The sequence below is a fragment of the Octopus sinensis genome, unplaced genomic scaffold, assembly GCF_006345805.1.
Source record: "Octopus sinensis unplaced genomic scaffold, ASM634580v1 Contig09277, whole genome shotgun sequence".
NCBI classification, from domain to species: Eukaryota; Metazoa; Mollusca; class Cephalopoda; order Octopoda; family Octopodidae; genus Octopus; species Octopus sinensis.
The window spans coordinates 327,435-349,417 of NW_021831752.1; the positions used below are offsets into that span (position 1 = coordinate 327,435).

At 35.9% G+C, this 21,983-nt stretch overlaps 4 protein-coding genes across 4 annotated transcripts; 2 read left to right on the top strand and 2 right to left on the bottom strand.

Annotated features, from left to right (window-relative positions):
• Positions 1 to 6,611: 6,611 nt before the first annotated feature.
• Positions 6,612 to 7,242, bottom strand: LOC115228067 (synaptosomal-associated protein 25-A-like). The gene is made up of 2 exons (XM_029798739.1): positions 7,096 to 7,242; positions 6,612 to 7,019 (listed from the first exon to the last, which is right to left on the bottom strand). The coding sequence occupies exons 1-2, from the start codon at positions 7,240 to 7,242 to the stop codon at positions 6,612 to 6,614; spliced, it is 555 nt and encodes a 184-aa protein (XP_029654599.1).
• A 2,700-nt stretch (positions 7,243 to 9,942) lies between these two features.
• Positions 9,943 to 10,374, top strand: LOC115228068 (pyruvate dehydrogenase E1 component subunit beta-1, mitochondrial-like). The gene has a single exon (XM_029798740.1). The coding sequence runs from the start codon at positions 9,943 to 9,945 to the stop codon at positions 10,372 to 10,374; it is 432 nt and encodes a 143-aa protein (XP_029654600.1).
• A 4,140-nt stretch (positions 10,375 to 14,514) lies between these two features.
• Positions 14,515 to 15,225, top strand: LOC115228069. Its single transcript, XM_029798741.1, has one exon. The coding sequence runs from the start codon at positions 14,515 to 14,517 to the stop codon at positions 15,223 to 15,225; it is 711 nt and encodes a 236-aa protein (XP_029654601.1).
• A 4,651-nt stretch (positions 15,226 to 19,876) lies between these two features.
• LOC115228070 lies at positions 19,877 to 20,404 on the bottom strand. Its single transcript, XM_029798743.1, has one exon. It carries the CDS (start codon positions 20,402 to 20,404, stop codon positions 19,877 to 19,879), a length of 528 nt encoding a protein of 175 aa, XP_029654603.1.
• Positions 20,405 to 21,983: the final 1,579 nt, after the last annotated feature.

The window sequence follows — 21,983 nt, forward strand, 5'->3', positions numbered from 1 at the left end:
GTTTTTGAAACTTTTGCCATGAAGTTTGAGATCCCTTTCCATAACTGCCGGAAGAGTAGATCTAGGTCTTCCACAATATTTGTCTCTATGTTCGGAGAAATAATCGTCCATTGCCCGATTGGCCGGAGCTCTGGGGCCCATTCGCAAAATATGGCCAAATAATTTCCACCGGCCTCCAACGATTTCTTGAGACAATGGCGTAGCATCGTACAGTACCGCTCAAATGTTTCGGACCACCCTATTTTTCTCAATTTCCAAGTCAATCCTAAATTATTTTTATACGGTTCTTTAGAGAAACTTATTAGATAAGCTTAAACACATTTATTCTATTTTAAAAACTTGGACAGATATTCATGTTTGGCGCAATTTTAAAATTATCGATTTTATACTCGATCATATGTTCCGGACCAGTTTAAAAAAAACCGAAAATTTATTAAACTTATAAAAAGTTAATAATTAATATTTCCTCCGTTGTTCGTTATAACAGCATTTATTCGCTCTGGAAGTGAATTGTATAATTTTTCAATGTACGAATTATCAATCTCGTACCAAATTTTTTTGGTCAAATTCCAGAGCTCTGGAAGATCTTTTGGTTCCAGATCATAAAGTTTTTGTTTTAGTACCGACCACATATTTTCAATAATATTCAGTTCGGGTGACTGGCTCGGCCAAGTTTCTAAGATTTTAATTTGTTTCCTTTGAAAAAAATTCATTGTCGACATGGACCGATGGGAAGGAGCGCCGTCTTGCTGGAGATACATGGTCTCATCATAAAAATTTTCGAGTCCAACATTTATAATTCTCTGATACTCTGCGGAATCAACATTTTTAATGCATAAGACAATGTTTCTCCATCCATTTGCAGCAATAGCTCCCCAGACCATAATGCTAGGAGAAAATTTTCGTGTTTTTAAACAATATTTTGAGTCAAATCTAGAGTTTGGTGGCCTTCTAACATAATTTTTTGTGTTTGAATGCAAATTTATTTTGCATTCATCACTAAAAATAATTTTACCCCAATCATTTTGGCTCCAAGTTAATTTCTCAATGCACCAATTTTTTCTAGCCTTTTTATGGCATATGGAAAGACTTGGTTTTGGGCATTGCTTTCGCCCATTCAAATTATTTCTTTGTAGGCATCTTTTAATTGTATTTGTGCTTACAATAGAATTTAATTTCATATCAAATTTAATTTGATTTGCCGTTTTTGTGGGGTCTGCTTTCGAAATTCTCACTAATTTGCGTTCAGATCTTGGGGATAACAATCTCGGTCGACCAGATTTGGGTCTGTCGGAATATAGTCCAACGGATGAATATCTGGAAATTGTTCTTTGAACAGCAGTTTTGGATATTTTTAATTTTTCGGCAATTTCTCTTTGTGAAGCTCCATCTTTAAAAAAAGTGATGATAGCGACCCGATCAACCAGTGAAACACGCGGCATTTGTTATTTATTAGTCTTTTGTTTTTAATTGAATCAAAAATTATTTAAATTTAAAGAGATTTAACTGGTTCGAAACATATGATTGCAACTGGTCCGGAACATATGATCGAGTCAAAAATCAATTATATTCAATTGGCGCCAAACAAAAATATTTAAAGAAAATTTTAGAATAGAATAAATGTATTTAAGCTTATCTAATAAGTTTCTCTAAAGAACCGTATAAAAATAATTTAGGATTGACTTGGAAATTGAGAAAAATAGGGTGGTCCGAAACATTTGAGCGGTACTGTAATGTCTATACAGTGATAGATTGTTAATTTTTGTTGGCCAGTGTATTCCGTGTAAGAGACGTAGTTGTTTTAGGTGAAAAGAGTCTATAGTCTATAGACTAAACGTTAGGAAACAATTTTGTCAATTCTTGATTTGTTTTTTTTCATATTATCATTTTCAGCGTTATTAATTGCAAAACCCAGTGTAAATTAAAAATTCTTTTGTGGGTTGTAACTAACAGTTTCGTATATTAAACTGATTATAATCCGCTCTATCGACAGAAATGGTGTGGCATTAAATCTGCCTGACATTCGAGACTTACAATAAGATTTTATTAGCTTTACGGGTTTTCAGTGATCTCAATTCTTTGGATTCGGTTCCCTTGTAAGTCTTCGGAGCTCCAGTCGTCTCAAACGCAATGGAAAAACAATTTATTTTCGTCCGCTTTTCTCAGTAAAGGAGATTAAGCAATAGTGGCGAATCTAGGCCAAAAGTATTTATCTTTCTCAATGTTTCTGTTTAATGCTTAAACTATGAAAAATCAGATCAGGCAGGTTTACCATTCATGCACGTCCTTCTAAAATAAAAAGATATTTCAATAGAATACACTTATTACTAGGGCAACCAAAAAATTGCACTTTTTAATAAAAAAAATTGCAAAAATGAATTTTAAAAATTGTAAAAAATTGCAAAAATAATTTTTTTTAATTGTAAACATTACATTATGCAAAAAATTAACGAAATTATTTATTGTAATAGGAAATCAAATATTCCTGAACATTTTCAGGTTTAAAGTTCCTCTCTTTACTAAGAATTTTCGTCAAAAGAGATATTGCCCTTTCGATAGATGCTGAACTTGCGCTACATTTTCTGAGATGTGAATAAACTTCTGGCGATAGATTCTTATTTGAGAATTCAAGAATACTTAGTATTCCTGATTTCTCAAGCTTTTTTGATATATAGGATTTTATGTCGCATGGACCTGATGTAAAGTCTAGGGTGTTTAGATCACCATAAGCTGTTGCAATGGAGTAATCAAGCAATTCAGTATTTGAAATCATTTCAATTAATCCCAAATAATTTGAACTGATTTGGGTTAAGCTTGGAAACAACGTAGGATTATTCACTGATTTTTTTGCCTAAAATAATTAAAAACTAAAACATTTTGTATTAAAACTCCATCTCCTTCAAATTCAGATACGATTTTAATAATTTCTGGAAGATTCTGGGAGTAATATTTTGCTGCTTTTAGCCAGCTTCCCCATCTTGTAACCACAACTTCGGGTGGATTTCCGATTCGTGAAAACATCTCCAAACGTCTCTTGTTTTTGACTGTGGCAGCCTTTATAGACGAAATCAATTCATCAACATCTGCGAAGTATGCCTTAATCTTTAGAGCACAGTTGTGCAATAAATGTGACACGCAAGTCACGTGGAAAAGATTTTGGTATATCAATTTCATTGATGCCCCAGCTAAAATTAAATTTATTTATATATACCACTGGTCATATATCTCGCCCCATCTGTAACGAATAATATAAAATTTTCACGTTCAATAGAAAATTTCTTTATTACTTTGTCCACCTCAACACAAATTGTTGAAGTAGTAGGCGGATAATATAGATTGGTACACGATACTAAATGAAGATTTTTTGGAGTGGAGATTTTCCCAATCAAAGTAATTAAAAAACGAGTTCCATTGATTTGGGCTTCATCACAAACAAAAAAAACACATTCCCCACTATTGAATAACTTAAAAAAAACAACAGTAAATGAGTCTGAATGGTATTAATTTTATATTTTGATATTTCTTTAACATTTAACCTGCAAGATGATTCAGATGGCAAAGGATATGTTTCCTGCTCAAAAAGCCGTATGAGGGAAGAATGTCTGATTTTATAAATTGGTATGTTTGCCTCCAAAAACGCTTGTGTTACTTTGATCCCCCAATCCTTTCGAGTATCCGTTATCGCCGAAAGAAATGTTTGTGAACTCTGAGATGAATTTGTCCATTCTATAAATTTAAATTCAAAGAAATACTGTGTGCTTTTAAATGTTTTTTTGAAGAACGGTGCGCATCAACAAAAAATTTTGTGTCACACCGTACAACAGTTGAGCAATTGGAGCAAAATAAATTCCCTTCACTGTCAATAACAAACTCGGGGAATTTCTTTGCATAAAATGAAATTTTCTGTGACACTGTCCTTTTACCCATTACAACAAACAACTAAAACACGTTTTAATAATCTTTTACTTATAATTATATTATTTTTAATAAAAAAATTTTTTTTTAATTTAAAAAATTGCAAAAAATTGTAAAATGACTACAAAAAATTGCAAAAAATTGCAAATTTAAATCGAATAAAAATATAATTAAAATTAATGTCTATTCATTACTTTATTATTTATCGAATTTTAATTAAATTATATTTAATTGCAAAAAATTGCAATTGGTTGCCCTACTTATTACCTTCCCTGTCGTTACTACAATCTGGGATTCGTAATCAACCGAAAATTAGAAAAGCCTGTATTCCGGATGTGGTCCGTCTCGGACAGGATTCCGGTGTTTTAAATCAAATTAGGAACCAGGCTCAACTTTTTGGCCACATTCATTAATGTGTAGGCGCCGACTGGACCCGAAGCTTATGCTAACTCGAAAGAACTTTATGAATTCTAATCCACCCTCAAACATTGATACAACACTTTCAAGAATGCCAAAGCTGGGGAAGTCAGACCTGGGGAAACATGTATTGGATTCCATAAAAAAAACCCGGAAAACCCCTTTGATTCAATTCTGTATCTGTTTAGACCTATTTTTATGTAACACGGCATTTCGTCATCTAGCCAAACACAAAACGACATGGACTGGAATTAGAAAGTAGAAATATTCAATCCAATAGACTATATTCTATGCAAAGCTGCCCATAAACATTTGCTTGTAGATTTGCGGTTATATGGGGAATTGAAGACAAATAGTGACCACAACCTAGTAATCACTCACGTGGACTGTATAAGGCATACAACCAACTGAAAAAAACTTACTATGGGAGCTGCTGTCATTTACAAAAAAAGAGACTTTATCTGAGTTTTGTTACAAAATGTTTAACTGAGCGGATGAATCAGGACACAAAATTTATCCACATTCGGTAGGAGAATTAAGTTTGGCAATAGACACTTGTGAAGTATTGGAGGCCGGCAGGTTTGAGGAACCAGATAATATCCAACCTGAACTAGTAAAGTACGCGCAAATGAAACTTGCTAAAACAATTGCAGACATCCTGAACAAAGCATTTCAACAGAACAGTCCATTATATTTTGATAAAGGATGGTTAATTCCATTGCAGTTACTGGGAAAACAGAAAAGACCCCACCCAACTTAAAACCTATTATTCTACTATTACGCTCCGGAAAACATCATCGCTGGTCGCATTAGAGACTAGAAGAATTAAGGTGGAAAATTGTTTGTCGCCAGGGAAAAGAGGGTTTAGAACTGGACATCCACGCTGATGTTATCTGTACACATAGAAGGACCGCTGGCTTATGTCAGAAATACAAACAGAACACTGAGATACTCGGAATGGATATGTCCAAAGCATTCGACTCAGTTCACAAAATTAAACTTGTGGAAATATTTGTGACCTTTTAAATCAAGACAATATCAGAATCATCCTAAAACATTTTAAAACTCTCATCTATCAAACTACCAATTAGTTTGGCAAAACTGTGTCAAAATATTTCTACACATCACAAAGCAAACCACAGGGTGGCTCACTGTTCCAGTTCTATTTATCGTCTTCCTAATTTCAGGTCCACGGAAACTGCCATTTAATACGCAGTGTGGCGTCATAGAGCTGCCCCTCAGGTTCTCGACTATTCTTTGACTTAGTTACTTTTTCCTGTTCTCAATTTTTACAAAATATTAGAGAACATGACCAAATATATTTTCGAAATGATTTCTAACAGTCAATTATAATAAAACGGAATACACGAAAATTGTTGGAGCTATACTCACCTATGATGAACACTGGAGAAAGCGTTAAAAAGTCGGATCACTGCTAGATGACTCTGAAGATGTCACCCATAGAAAGATAATATCAATCGCATAATAAATTCTTAAACATTTGGCGTGTAAGAAAGCTAAATGCAAAGACAAAACTAAATATTTATAACACGTTTATTGTTCCAGTTTTGACGTATAACTGACCGAAATGGGGAATCATTAAAGCTGAATTAAACAATTTGAACCAATTTCATTGAAACAAACTGAGAAGAATTATACAATTTCCAAGAAAAATATAAACTTGACATTATACAAAAGATTTAGTTCGAGACCGATCTCCGTGGACATTTTGAATTCAATATGGCGACTTTTTGGCCACATCTAAGACTGGGCAGATCATCTGCTAAATACGCAATGGAAGGCTTCTTTGTTCGATCATTCTGTGAAAGTTCCAGAGTCACTCTAACTACCGCATTAAGAGAAGACTTTACATGAATAAACAAACAATTTACAAAGTGAAGAACACTAGCAAACAACAAGAGGACATGGAAACGCATGTGCGGAAAGATACTAGCACAAGGAAAACTTAATTAGAAAATTTTCAGGCTATTCTTCTCGAAGACTCAACGATTTTTGTAGTAGTAAATCATTGCATGTACAGAGAGCACTGATGTAGAATTTTCTTGGTTTAAAAACTCACCATTTAGCTATTTTCTTGCCTATATTGAAGTTTCACTTAAATGAATCATAACGTAATGGCGTAAGTAATACCCTGGATAACTAAATTGATATCTGACATGAATACTACCAATTTAATAACAATTGTGAAAATGATAATTTTGCCTAAGACAGTTGTTTATTGGGTCAATAATTATGTAAATAGAACATTAGATAACACATCATTTCATTAGTTTTTTAATTTTTGTCTCCTGTGTGCTGAGTTGATGATTCACCATCGCAGAACGATTATTAATTTTATCGAGTTGTTTATTTTGCTGTTCAATTTCTTCATTCAGTCCGAGAGCCAATCCCCTCAGTCTGCTAACACCCGATGAAATCAGTCCAACATTCGAATCCAAATCACCAGTCTCCTCCACGACAGAATGGGTTACACCAGTCTGAGTCAAAGGTTTCTCAGACTCCTTCCTCACAGGAGAAACGGAAGGTGCTGATTTTTTGAAGGAGAATAAACTGCGGAAAAAACTACCCATTCCATCAATATTTTTTTGTGAGTCTTTGAGGTTTTCCTCCATCGATTCCAGCTTGGAGTCAATATTTCTGAGTTGTTCTCCCTGACGACTCAATTGCTGGGAGATTAAAAGAAAGAGGTACTTCTGCAGTGGACAGTCCAGTGACCTCACTCTCGTTTATAAGGGATATTACGCGTTGAGTTGACTCGAGTTTTCTTTGGCTTATGGTTTTGGCTTCGTTGAGAAGGTTGGACCTCTTCGATTCGGCTTTGGCTTGATTTTGATTTCCGAAAGAGTACTCGTCGTCGCTGTCTTCAAGGAAGGGATTAACCGGAGACATGTTTAAGGTCAACTAAATATTTTAATTTATTTTGTTATACATTTTAGAAATAATTTGAATATTAATTTATTATAGATAAAAGTCATAAATAAGGATTATATTCAACATTTGCCATCGACTGTTGTCTCTTAGAGCTCGTCATATTGGCAGTAAAATTAACTAAATTATTCTGTGTTTTGTGTATATTTATCAAAAATTAATCAAATTTATTTAAAATGGCGTCTCTTCTGTGGTCACTGGACCATCTATCCTGTCGACCACGGGTTCCTTACGTCTCTTCCAATTGTCCCCACATTGATTTATACAATCTATTCAAATTTAAACCATTTCAAAAATATTAAAAAATCTAGCCTACTCACATATATATAAAATACCCAAATATATAATTATTAATTAAAACTATAATAAATATTAATTAATCATTGATGTGACTTATCCATTCTGAGGAGAAGCGAGGCCACAGTGTAGCGGAGAGAGTCGAACTGAGGGACAGACATCTGCATTTATTACCCTAATAGTACTTGTACATGCTTAGACGACCCATCCCCCCACACAAATGTAACACACACAGTCGGTTTTAGCACTTTGCTGGCCAAACTGGACGACACTGTCACAACCACACGCCACTCCAGTCGCACGTGACTAATCCCACGACCTTTCCTAAGAGATTTGACCTCAACGACACTGCCAATTCGCTACCACACCAAATTACTGTCGGGGATTCCCAAGAATTGTGCAGATCGAGTTAGCGACGAGTCCATAACATCCACTGTTGCTCAACTCCTCGGATATATTCTAAATAGACAAAGAAAGTCCACCAATTTGGGTGAATTAAGCATTCGGAGAGACCACAACATGAATTCGTGGATATATGCCATGCATTTTTGGATGAGATGTTCGTCCATTTCCTCCTTCAGTACTCTGATTTTAGAGGGAGTGTGGGGGGAATTGAGGACACACATGTACGAGGCTGTATTAGGTATGTCTATACTTTCACACAGTCGGTGAATCGTGTCTTCGGGGAGATTTTGGAGGACCCCCTCCACATCACCACGTCGCATTGAATTAATAAATATATTTGAAATAATTAAATATTGGTATTTAAATAAGGAATTAAAATTGAAACCAAACAGTAAAGTGTTATTCTAATATTTTTAGTCTTTTTTAGTTTTCGAAATTATCCATGTAGTTAGTCTGAAAATTATATTCATAAAATAAACCATATCGAAAAGTATAATTTTACACTCCTCGTATTCTATTCCTGGATTCTAAAAATTACAGTCAAAAAATAAACCGAGGACTGATCATCATCAGGCATTTTTGAAGAGAATTAAATCAAAATTTGTTTTATACTGACAGTTGATTGCGTATTTGTATAAACTCGGAAATACGACATTTTTAAATTCACTTAAAGAATGTTTTTTCATTTTTGAAATGATTATATTTTTCGATTTTTGATTACAATCTACTTAATACGACATTGTTAAGAATTGATTTCCAAAAATTATTTAATAAGATTTTTCGAACTTATTTTAACAGGCACCATGTCTACTTTGTTAAATCATAAATTTTCATCTTTTTTAAATTGGCGAATTTTTAATATTTTTGAAGAGAATGCAAGACAGAATTTGAATTTTTGACACTTGATGTGTCACATATTCCTGTAAAAGAGAAACTGATTAAGATTCTTTGAGGCTGAGAAAGCCTGTCGTTTAAAAATGTGATACATTCTTTTTGAAATAATCAAAATTAAAAAAATTCTAAAATTAATCTTAATTGGTTTGATATCATTCACATCGTATTTAATTTTTAATGCCATTTAAAATTTCTAGAAATAAATACCAATTTATAAGTTTTTTGGCAGTTGAATGATTTTCTGACAACGAATTTAACTAAAAAGTGTCTAGAATCTGTCTATAAACAATTTTTTCTATTTAATTGAAAACCCTAATAGAGAAATATGGCAGAAGTGAACTGTGGTGGTTAGACCGAGCCTCAAGTCGACCATTGTCACAAATTTTTTAGTTCCGTGAACGAGGAATGCTTAAAGTAATTTTTCTGAGTTTATTATCTGATTTTTCTGAATTAATTTATCACTCTTAACTTTTAATACTTAAATTAACGCTGACTGTTGTTGTGGTATTTAATGTATGTGAATGCTGTAAAAATGGTTTTATACACAATTACTAATTGTAGACCCAAACCTTGTGGAGAAACACTCCCCTTCGATGTCTCTCCACGTCATTCAATTCCCGAGATGTAGTCCTAATTCCTAACCTTAGATGACAGTACGCGAAGCATTAAACTCTGCCATCGACGAAGAATTAAGCAGAGACCAGAACGTGTTCGTTTTGGGGGAGGAAGTAGCTCTCTATAACGGGGCCTACAAGGCATTCTCCATGCCTAAGTAAAATAGATCACCAAAGGACTGTACGACAAGCACGGACAACCCCGAATGTTGGATACTCCAATAACTGAGGCATAAAATCATGACTAACCAATAGATGGGGTTCACTGGACTCGCCGTGGGTGCCGCCTTGGTTGTTTGAATGTGGGTTATACTTAGAGAGGACTTCGACCGATCTGTGAGTTCATGACATTCAACTTTGCCCTACAAGCAATAGATCAAGTACGAAAACAACATTACTCGAATAGATCATCAACTCGGCCGCAAAAGGGGCATATATGTCTGCAGGCAAAATGAAGTGTCCTATTGTATTCCGGGGACCTAATGGGTCTCCTGGAGCTGTGGGAGCTCAGCACTCCCAATGCTTCGCTGCTTGGTATATGAGTGTCCCCGGACTTGTTGTGCTCTCCCCATATGACAGTGAAGATGCCAGGGGTCTTCTAAAGGCAGCTGTTCGAAGTCCCGACCCAGTCATATTCCTCGAGACTGAGGCTCTTTATTCCAAATCGTTTCCGGTATCCGAAGAGGCGCTCTCGGATGACTTCACTTTGCCCATTGGAAAGGCCAAGATTGTCCGACAAGGCAATTCGGTGACGATTGTGAGTTTGGAGAGAGGAGTTGATGTTGCGTTGGAAGCAGCCAATGAATTGAAGGACAAGTTTGGGGTGGAGTGCGAGGTTGGACTGGTATTTCATTATTCGAGGTTATTAATCTGCGCTCATTGAGGCCGCTGGACATGGACACTGTCAAAGAGTCGGTAATGAAAACTAACCATCTCATCACTGTCGAAAATGGATGGCACACTTGTGGTGTCGGTTCAGAAATATCATCGGCAATTGCAGAGAGTTGGGATTATATTTTTTTATATAAGGTTCTGTGTTTTACTCTCTGGATGCCCCAATACTGAGAGTAAGTGGGGCAGACGTCCCAACTCCCTATGCCTTTAATCTCGAATCACTCGCTTTTCCACAATCAACAAATGTGGTCGATGCGGTTAAAACTGTCCTTTCGGTTTCCTGACCGTATATTATTGTTTCGTAGATTTAAGTCACCCGTCATTAACTCTCCCTTTCCTCATTAACAAATAATTGTTCTTAAACAGAAAATATAAAAATCATTATAAAAAAATCACAGTTCATTCATTACTAATAAATTAGCGAGCAGTTCATACAGTGGGTCAAATTAGTCTTAGGACACTTGTTTATTTTTAATAAAATTTTATTTTCGTTAACATAGCTGTTTTTATTTAATTTTTTCCAATAGTATGTCACAGTCCGAATATGTCGCGAGCGCTGCAAGCGATCGAGCGCTGAGAGCGACTTTAACGCCTAACAAGCCTGTCATCAACAAATATATTTATTAAATTATTTAAATTTAACATGATTTAAAATTGAAATAACTTAAGTTTTCCATTGAATCCCATAAAATAATTTATAAGTAGACCTTAATATAAAAAGTAAAATCAATGAATACTGAACGCTAATTTGGTTTAGGTTGTGAGGGGGTAATAATTTGACAGATCTCATTGCTATTTCTCGTTTCAATCTCTAAAATTAGGTCTTCTAATCACAAATGAACTGTGCAGACAGGCTTGCTCCTTCAGAAGATTCCTGTTTTGACATTTTAATAAATTATGAAGCATTAGATTTTTTCTCATTATTCTAAAATATCAATTACAAATTTTAAAATATTATTTTTATTTATGAAATCGGTTTTAAAGCACATTCTGCTTTAGCATCGATTTTAATTTTTGTAATCGAATATATTTAAACCCAAATACCAGCACGGGTATTTGTCAATTTATGAATTTGTTGATTGATCGCATCTAGAAATTGAGTGATCGCTCGCTGCGCTCGGTCGCTCGCAGCGCTCGCGACAGAATAAAATACACGCCGAATAATTACATTCTTTAATTTTACTGAAATTAAAAATTTACACAACAAAATGTTTAATTATTATTAAAAATATGATTTTTAATGTAAAATTCATTAACCTTTTTTACTAATTTATATAAACAAAACCAACCACACTCAATTTGGTACTTTTGTCGAAGTGGTCGCAGTTTTTTTAGGCCTTTTAAAAAATCTAATAATTTTTGAGGTGGAATATATTATATTTTATTTAAGTCGCTCTATCAATAATTAAAATATTATTAACAGAAAATGCACTGCATCCTCCTTACTTATTGGGAGCTGTCGGAATTTGATGTTGCATAAGTCCACAACAGAATTTTCCATGTGACCTATAGTGCCAGTTTATATCAATATTAGGTACATGCTCGCCATAATATAAACAAAATTAGAAAATAAATTAGTAAAAAATTTAATAATATTTTAAATTATTGATAGAGCGACTTAAATAAAATATAATATATTCCACCTCAAAAATTATTAGATTTTTTAAAAGGCCTAAAAAAACTGCGACCACTTCGACAAAAGTACCGGTTTTTTTAGTTAGTTATTTTTTCAGAATTTATGTGGCGAAAACAAATACAGAACTATAAGGAATCTTTTGCACAGATTGTAAAAGACATAAATCCTTCTACAGTCCTGGAATTTGGATGCCGCGTACTAAAAATGACTAAATGGTTAAATAAATTTTTAAATAATTTTAATAACCATTTAAATTATTGATAGAGGTTATAAATTAAATAATCTATTTTTCACTAAAAAAATTAATTAATTTTAATTATCTTCAAAAAAAAACTGCGACCACTTCGACAAAAGTACCCTCAATTTACGCAGTTAACTTATACGTTTGAATATTGTTATTCCATTTTAGGTTATCCTAATAAAATTTTCATATAAAATTTATCGTTAATTTAAATAAAAAATTATTTTTATTATGGATTTATGAAAATTAATCATTTTAGCTAATCGAGAAATATGAATTCCGTGTAACCGCTCACCGTTCCCTTTTCGATAACATAGAGATCATTTCTTCGCTCGACAACAATATACTTATTAACATCAAGTCCATCGTACAGCGGATACTGCCGAACATTGGCATCGTTGTCCTGTCTAAAAATTAATTTGACGCTTGAGACCTTAAAAGCACAGTCGTTCCGACATTGATATTTTCTTCGTCGTATCTCCATTTTCTTTTTTCAATCATTTTTTCGCCAGCAATAATTAAGTTTTCTAATGCACTTTCTCGTGCTCTGATAATCCAGTTGAATCATAGGCTAAAAGTTGCTCCATTCCCCCTTCATCAATCCTTCCAGGATTTTCAACACCCATGAATATATAAAAAGGGATTTTTTTGTCGAAGAATGAATGCTGTTATTGTAATCATACACGATGTCCTTTATGCATTCGCGATATCGTCCAAAACAATTTTGAGAAGAACTTGCCGACGATATCCAGCGTTTTATGCTTTGATTAAATCTACAAATCGATTTTAAATCATTAACCTTTCGACTTGCCCTTGTACCCAAGGAGCACGAGGCCTCCCACGTACATGTTTTATACCATATTTCGTACCATAGAGCATCCATTTGCGAATTGCAAAATTCCTTCCATTATCAGTGTGTAGAATAAGCGGAGGCCCGACATAATAAAAAATTCTTTGGAATAAATCTGCGATTTCTTCAGAAGATTTGGTCACCGACAGTTCAAGCATTACATATTTGGAAAAAGAATCCACAATTACCAAAATCTATTTATTAACATTAAATTCATACCCAGCTAAAGCCATCATTCAACGCCGAATATCTTCTGAGGTCAATTAAACCGCAATGATTTGTCCCTACATCTCCTTGCAATGATTGGCGTAATCGGAGGCTTCGTAGACAATATTTTTTCGACTAAGAATATTTACTAAAAGGAGTTATTACCTGACAGAAAGCACAATTCGAAATCACCTTAGAGATTTCTTCTCTATTCAATCCATAATAGAGATTTCTTAATTTCGAAAAAAGCCGGTCTCTCCCAAAGGGGTTATAGTTATGTTCCGCCTAAATTTTATTTATTAAGTTGGACCTCAACGCACTTAAGCTTTAATTCGATTTCATCTTCACAGAAAAAACGCAATTTAAGCCCATTTTTTCGAAAATATGTTTTTCCATTTTCAAAATGGAAATTCTTTCCCAATTTTGTGAGCCTGTATCGCTCATGCCGCTCGATTGACGATGTATCAAAGTTAGAGTCTTTCATTTCTTTGATTTTGTCCAGTGTTTCCTTAAATAATCTCACTACACGCATGTTCACGCTTTTTTAAATAAAAATAATAATGTGATTCTACTAAAATAAATAATCAATTATTGATTTTTTTCATACTAATTTTTAGATTTCTAATTTTTTCAGCCATTTGTGACAAGTGTAGATTATTCGGCGTGTATTTTATTCGGACTGTCACATACTTAATTGTACAATTAGTTTTAAATTTAATATATTGTTATTTTTCGAAAATTCCTGGGGACCACTAAAAATTTTCTGGGGTCCACGATTGAGAACCGCTTGATTAATTTCAATGTTTTTGATTTATACTTAATTGTACAATTAGTTTTAACTTTAATATATTTTTATTTTTCGAAAATTCCTGGGGACCACTAAAAATTTTCTGGGGACCACGGTTGAGAACCGCTGTCCTAGATCATAAAAAATTACAAAATTCGTTTTATTTATAGAAAAATTTCACATTTATTTCCAACAGATAGAATATCATGTTCCAATTAGTCTTGGGACAGTTAGTTATTTATTTACTTTTTGATAAAATAATTGAATTCATCAAAAAAATTATACTAATTCCAGATTAATTCGTATATTTAAATGATTATTAGCATTATTTGCGATTAATATTTTGTACATGCTTAAGCGAAAGGAACATTCAGAAGAAATAAAAAAAACTTATACTTCTTGAATATAATGCAGGAAACTCAATCCGAAAAATTTCCGAAAGTGTTCATATTCCGAAGAGTACAGTATGGAACATTATCAATAAATCGAAATTATTTAAAACTACCAAAAATAAGCCAAGATCAGGACAACCAAAAAAAATCATCTCGATCAATTTCCATAATTAGACGAAAAGTGCTTGATAATCCGAGATTATCTCGTAAACAACTCTCTACTTACTTGGGTGAGATAGGAACACCAGTATGTTCACAGACTGTTACAAATGCCCTAAGAAAAGAAGGGTTCCATAAATGTCGTCTACGTAAAGTTCCGCTGCTTACTAAGAAACACGTCCATGCACGGCTAAAATATGCCAAAAAAATTTTACTTAAAGACGACGACTTTCTAAATAATATTATTTGGTCGGATGAAACAAAGATAGAAATTTTTGGACACAATTATACAAGCTACGTGTGGCGTAAATCGGAGGATGAATATCGTCCAAAAATACCATACCAACAGTTAAACATGGAGGTGGCAGTTTATGCTATGGGGGTGTTTTTCTTCTTGGGCGTTGGAGAACTTCATGTGATTGACGGAATATTGAATGCTTCTAAATACTGTGATATTTTGGAAAAAAATCTATTTTCGTCAATTGAGAAATGTGGTATTGCAGGAAATTGGACATTTCAAAAGACAATGATCCAAAGCACACCGCAAAAAAAACTCAAAAATGGCTAGAAGAACATTTGATTGATACCCTTGAATGGCCAAGTCAGTCCCCAGATCTTAATCCGATTGAAAACCTTTGGAAGGAATTAAAAGCCAAAGTATGGGCGCATAATCCAAAAAATATCGCGGAATTAAAATCATTTTGTTTTGAAGAATGAAATAAAATTCCTGTTGAAACTTGTAAAAAGCTTGTTAACAATTATAAAATCGCTTAAATGCAGTTTTGGAGAATAACGGATACTTTACAAAGTATTAAGTAATTTGTCCCAAGACTAATTAGCATTTTATTTGTGACTGTTTGTTTAAAATGTCAAATTTTTTTAAAATAAAATTTTCTTTGGATTATTTTTAAATGTTTTATATGTAAAAAACTTTGTTTAATTTTTTAGCCTTAGGAAAAAATGAGATAAAAACAGGTATGTTTAAAAAAAAAAAAATTTTAATAACAAGGAGGACGCAACACTGTAAAATCCTCAGGCTCACTCAATTCGTCCACACTACTATCCAGATGGGTACTGTGGGCTACAAATAAGGGGACAAAGCAAACGTTTGCTGAAGAAATAGTTATCTTCCAAGTCAGAATCGTCTTCTTCTGATTCCGAATCCACAAACCTCTTGGGATCCACAGCCAACCAGTTCAACTGGACATTACAAGAGCACATACTCGACTACGAGTGGACACACACTTCCAGCGCCCTGCCACTTTCTTCCTCAACACAATCTGCACTTCCTTCAAACAGATTCTGTATCGAGAAGAGGACACCACCGAACCCTTCAATGGGAGAAAGAACGCATACAACTCCCCCTCAGACTTTCCTCTACAAATTACGACTTGTATCAGTACCGAAACAGTAATTGGCTGTCCTCAACTACCACCACTCCCTCGTCCTTAACATTGCTTAAACGGACTGCGAAAAACAATTTTAAGTCTGTCTCCGCCCACGTGACCATGGGTTGTAGCCTAGGATTAATAAATATCCTACCATTTTCCATTTCCCTCCATATTAACCCTCCTCCAAAACTCTTTCATTGAGGTAGCAAACTCAACGGGGAAACTTAAAAGTAAAAATATGACTACACATTTCTAGGAAAAACTCTGGCCAATGCTCGTTAGCCGCCTCTACTGGATGTATGACTGACTCATCCTCTTGTTTGCGGAATAATCCCAGCAGTGATTCACTCGTCGTAGACAGTGGGGCAGGGAATGATGATAGCCTACAATTAGAAGAAAAAACAACCTTTTCAAATTTTCCACAATTTTATAATTGATGAGGCAGGATGGATTAGACATATTAGGAATAAGGACTTGCAGAAGATTGAGTATCTCTTCCAAAACCTGTAATGTAAATAAAGAGAGGACTACCTGAATGTCTTCACTCTCCCTCAACAAATAACAAATACCACACATGGCCATCACTTCGCATTCAAAACGAAATGCAGCTCTGAAATGTAAAAACAATCCAACGGTTTATATCTGAGGGTGACAGTGAAGCATTTAAGAATGGGGAGAACAACTTGAGGATCAGTAACTGCATCTCTCGTCAGAAGACTTGTGAGTGACGAGGACACAATGTTCTGGTCATTTGCCTGCAGAGGAGTCGAAACATATTTGAGGAGTCCAGTCAATATCTCCAAAACATGGTTAGTCCACTACAATCGTCAACTAAGTCGTACGCAAAACAGACTTTCTTCATTGGCCACATACATCAAGTGCTGAATAAATACACAGTGGGCCTCCAAATAGATGGCCTGCACACAAAAACTAACAATCACCCCACAACACCAAACCTCTCATAGTCTACCAAATAACCCCAGACATCCAGTAGTCCATCCGGGTAGTAGGATATGTTGTCGTAGCCCTACAATAATCAAACAACAAAACCTGCAATTCCAATTCGAGAATGTAAACTAGACGGGACTCAATAAGAAAAGAATCGTCAATGACTTGACTTCTCAAACAATCCAGCAAGAGATTCCACAGTTCGTCGTCAGTCCCCCAGTACTCAACCATGAAGCGAAGTGACTCCGCAATCCATATCGCCAATCCTTCAGGACTGACTAGTCTTAACGCATCCTTCATCTCAATACATATCTCCTCAGTCCTCTAAACAGAATATACCCCAACACTACATCCACATCTACTCCATCTGGAGAATATCCCATCAACTTCATCTCCTCCAATATGTCGATAGGAAATGGACAGTGGTAGAAGAGTCTCACCACTCCTTCATCACCACACTCCACGGAATAGTCCCCAGGTCTCGCCACCAACCGTTGGAATGCCTCCTTCGCCCGAGCAGACCACTGTCCCCCTTGGAGGAGACAGCAACAGTGAGCAAAGGCATTGAATCGGCAGTATTCCGAAGGCATCATATACATGTCCGACACTAGGACTGTGGGAGTCTCCCCCGTATCTACCCACGTGACCTCACATCGTGATTCCCCCAACACCTCCTTCACTATTCCACGTCGGAAACTACCATTAGACCACAGACTTACCAATAATCTGCTCTTGCGTCGTTTTCCGGGCATATTGTGATCACGTAATCCCCCTCCTTCGGGTGGACACAGTGCTTAAACTTGGAGTACTGACTGTACAAATCTCCATTCATCTGTCTGAACAACCCCAACGAGTCGCATTTATGCACATAAAACATTGACGGACTCTCAACATGACCAATCTTCACTGGAATAGTCCCTTCGAACGACTCCCTCCCAATTTCCGATCTAGTCAATGGGAACGGGGGATAACCTGAACATGGAGTGTCCGTACAGTCTTTCAGTGAGTGTGTGTATGTGCTATAATTAATAACCAAGCATACATCTTTATTCGATTGTCCCATCTTCTCTACAATCAAGTGATTAACCAAGTCAAAATGCATGACAGGGACATCCAAAATGGGTAGTTTACAACACTTGATGAGAGTATTCACCCAAAATGTATTCCCCGCTCTACTGTCTACAACAAGTGGTCACCTCAACTCAATGTGGGCCACGACTTGTTCTCCTTGAACTAATTGTTCCACGTGATTGTTCACTTGAGTATTCCACTCGGAATTCATATCGCACGGAACAATCCCACTCAAATACACATCCACGGCCTGACTCTGCTTACTCAGACACTACCTGTGGACGAATTGAAGACAGGACGGGCGGTAAGATAAAAATGTTCTCCTTCTGAGTTATGCAAGAAGACCCTTCGTCCAGCAATGTCACGACCAAGTCATAGTCTCGACACTCGTCTATCACAGCACTAGGAAATATTGACAAGATTGTACCGTTTGAAAGTCTCTTTCATCAAAACAGCCACTCGATCACCCACTTGAAAGTGTTCTGGCCTGATCTGCTGTTTCGGATTAGAAAAATGTTTAATCAAGTCAAAGTTAAGTTGCTTTGACTGTTTCTCATAATTTGTCGTATACGATCCAGAATCGGAAATGATCCGACAACGGAAATGTGATGCGTCCACCACAAAGAGCACCAACATTCGAATATCCCCCGTCGACGGAAGACCATCACAATCAGGGTCATCGAAATAGTCATAAAAGTGAGAACCCCCATGACTATCCGGACATTGATATCCCAAACTAGGAAATAAATAAGTCAATTCAACTGGCAAAATCCGAACTGCATAAATATCCTACAAGGACTGGGAGGTAGGTCGTAGTGGAATCGATTAATGACAGGAACCAGGTAGTTTATTGGTGCCTGGAAGCATTCACCACCATCAACAGGAAACATTGATTGCATCACTTTTATTTATTAAATATTAAATAAAATATTATTCTCAATTAAACAAAAAAGAAAATAATTAATTTCCAAAATATAGTTCCTAAATAATCTCTAAAGCAAGTCATCGCAAAGTTCATGAAGAGCACAATTGTAAGTCTACAAGTGACAAATTAGCCCATACTTTCGACAGATTGGCATCCTTGGTGAACGTATGGAAACTGGAGGCATAGATCATGTTGGACTCGGCAGTGCAGGCTGCAAATAAGTGGCAAATATGAATACAGTCAGCCCTCACATAAATGGCCACAAGCGGGTAGGAAACTCGCAGTTCGTCGTGTCGTTTTTTGTAGGAATAAATGACATATCGTGGCTCACAACTGGGAATGGAGTCCCCAATATCCTCTAAATCAACTCCCTAGCAGTCAATTAATAATGCTTCCTCTTAATTATATAATTAGTACATTAAGCTGCTTTTCTAATTCAATCGTCATCTTTTCCTGATTTATTGCAACTAGGACTTAATGTTATGTCAGAACAGATTAATGCTTCTGAGTTGACGAATTTCTTTTTTCTTAATTCTTCGATTGACTTTAATGTTTCTTTTGTGGGTACAGCCATCCCATCCATTTTCAAATCCACACTACACCTACTTAACTGTGACCTCAATAGCCTTTTGTATCTATTTAAAAAATAGTTTACCTTAATAAAAATATTAAAATATATAACAATAAAATAATATTAAAAAATATTTTAATCTTCATACAATTTATAACCCCTGTGGAAAGTGTCAAGTTGCTCCATGCTTTTCTTTGATGCTCCCCAAGTACCTGCGTTGTACATGAGGACAGGTCGAACAAATGCATCATATAATCGTAGACGCATCTTAGTCGAAATTTGTTTTTTTCTCATCCATATAGATTGGAGTTTTTTAAGTGCAATTGTTGATAGTATTTTTCGTCTGGTAAATAATATCTTCAGAATCGCCAAGAAGAGATCCGAGTTTTCGGACGTTTCGCCACTTCTCATCTATGCGAGTTGGCATACGTTCGACGGTGGTTATTTCGGTTTTCTCTTCGTTGACTTTGAGTGACCATTTATCGAGAATTGTTTTTGCTTTCTCCATAATAATTTTTATTAATTTCGAATTCTCCGTAATAAAGTCAAGATCATCCTCGTATATGAGTTTCACAACTTGGTTGTCCATATATCCAATTTCTGCTCTTAAGTTTCTCAGAGCTGCCTCCAGATAGACGATAAATAATATAGGCGATAGTGTGTCCCCTTGTGGGGTTCCAAAATTTGTAGGAAATAGTCTAGATTCTTTAGGGCCAATTCTGACAAAAAGTTGAGTTTCCGATAATAGCATATGTATCATGCGTAGACTGTCTTCATCTATAATGTTCTTTAACACGATAAGTAGTTTGCTCCTGTTGATGCTATCAAAAGCTTTGCTCATGTCGATTCCCAGGACATGAAAGGATCGTTTATACTTCTGACATATTGCATTGATCCAGCGATGGGTCCAAACAATATTGGCCGTGGATCTTCCAGGTCTGAAGCCACTCTGACTGCAAGAGAGATAACGATCGACTGATCTTGATATTTGGCTTCGAACAATAGTCGATAGAGTTTTCCTTAGAGAGGTGACTAATACAACCGGTCTCAGGCTTCCACAGGGTCCCCGTCGTTTGCCTGGTTTCTGGACGGGTATTATTATTCCTGTCCCAATTGGAAGTGGGCAGTGTTGGGCAAACGCTTGTTCAGTATATGTGCGAAAAAGCTCGCTAGACTGTTGGGAGCGTATTTGAGTAGTTCCCTGGACTCTCCATCATATCCTGCAGCTCTGTTATTGTTCATACGGTGAAATGCTTCCAGGACCTCCGAGGGTGTTATTTCGTTCAGTAAGCCTCGCGGATGACCAATGAATGTGGGTGTATAAGTGTCATCTGTTTGGAATTGTCTCTTGAAGTGGTCTGCGATTCGTGATGCTTTATCTTCATCGTCCAATATCATGTGTTCTGACTCATCCCATACCGATATTTTGGTATTTCGTGAGCCTCGATTAAGTAATCGGGTGGCCATGAATATCTGGTTCCCAGGTAGGAGTCTTTCAATTTCAGTAACTTTATCATCTAAGTATTTCATCCATAGTAGGCGTCCCCTGTCTCTAATTTCATGAAGGAGCCTGTTCCGTTTATTCTTTAGCTCTTTTTTTGGTTTCCATACCACAGTTTTCGATTCTCAGACGGATGTCTCTTTGTTGTTCTGACATCTCTCTCAGTTTTGAGTCATGGTATGTGTAATTGTTTGAGCGGTTACTCCTGTATCCGACACTATCCTCCGCGGCTTGTTTAATTTTCTCAAATACTTCTTTTAGGAGAACGTCTGGTCTCTTTTCTGTATTTAGTTGTGTTATGAATTGTTCGATATTATCTTGATATTTCCTCCGTTTCGTGGTATTGTTAATCAATTCCTCCGTAGCGAGCCTTCTTTGTTTTGTATTGGCTGTATAGTTCATGGCTATGTTGCCAAGTATTTTTTGCATACGTATCCGAGCTACTGTTATTCTGTGGTCGCTATTTGTAGCGGTGCCTCCGTAAGAGCGTGAGTCTATGAGAGAGTCCTTGTGTGTATTCTGACATAGTATATAATCTATTTGATTATATATTGTGATCTCCTCCCCGCTTCGGTCTTTCCTATAGCCGGTCCACGTCGTCTTATGCCTGGCAGGATGTTGAAAGGTCGTATTGCAGAGATAGAGATCAAGGGGTCACTTTCCACAGGGGTCAACTGAGAAAACTCCTCGGCTATTCGTGGCCGAAGAAAATATCAATGATAAATTATACAGGTTAGCTAACTGTGGGCCTATAAGTCTAAATGTACTTGAAACCCGCTGGCGCTTGTTTGGACATATTTTACGAATGAAAAAAGAACACCTTGCAATATGGTCATGGAAGAATTTTTCGACCATACTGAATACTCTAAATATAGAGGACGCCCAAGAGACTGTCTCCCGGGAATACTCACGAAGGAAT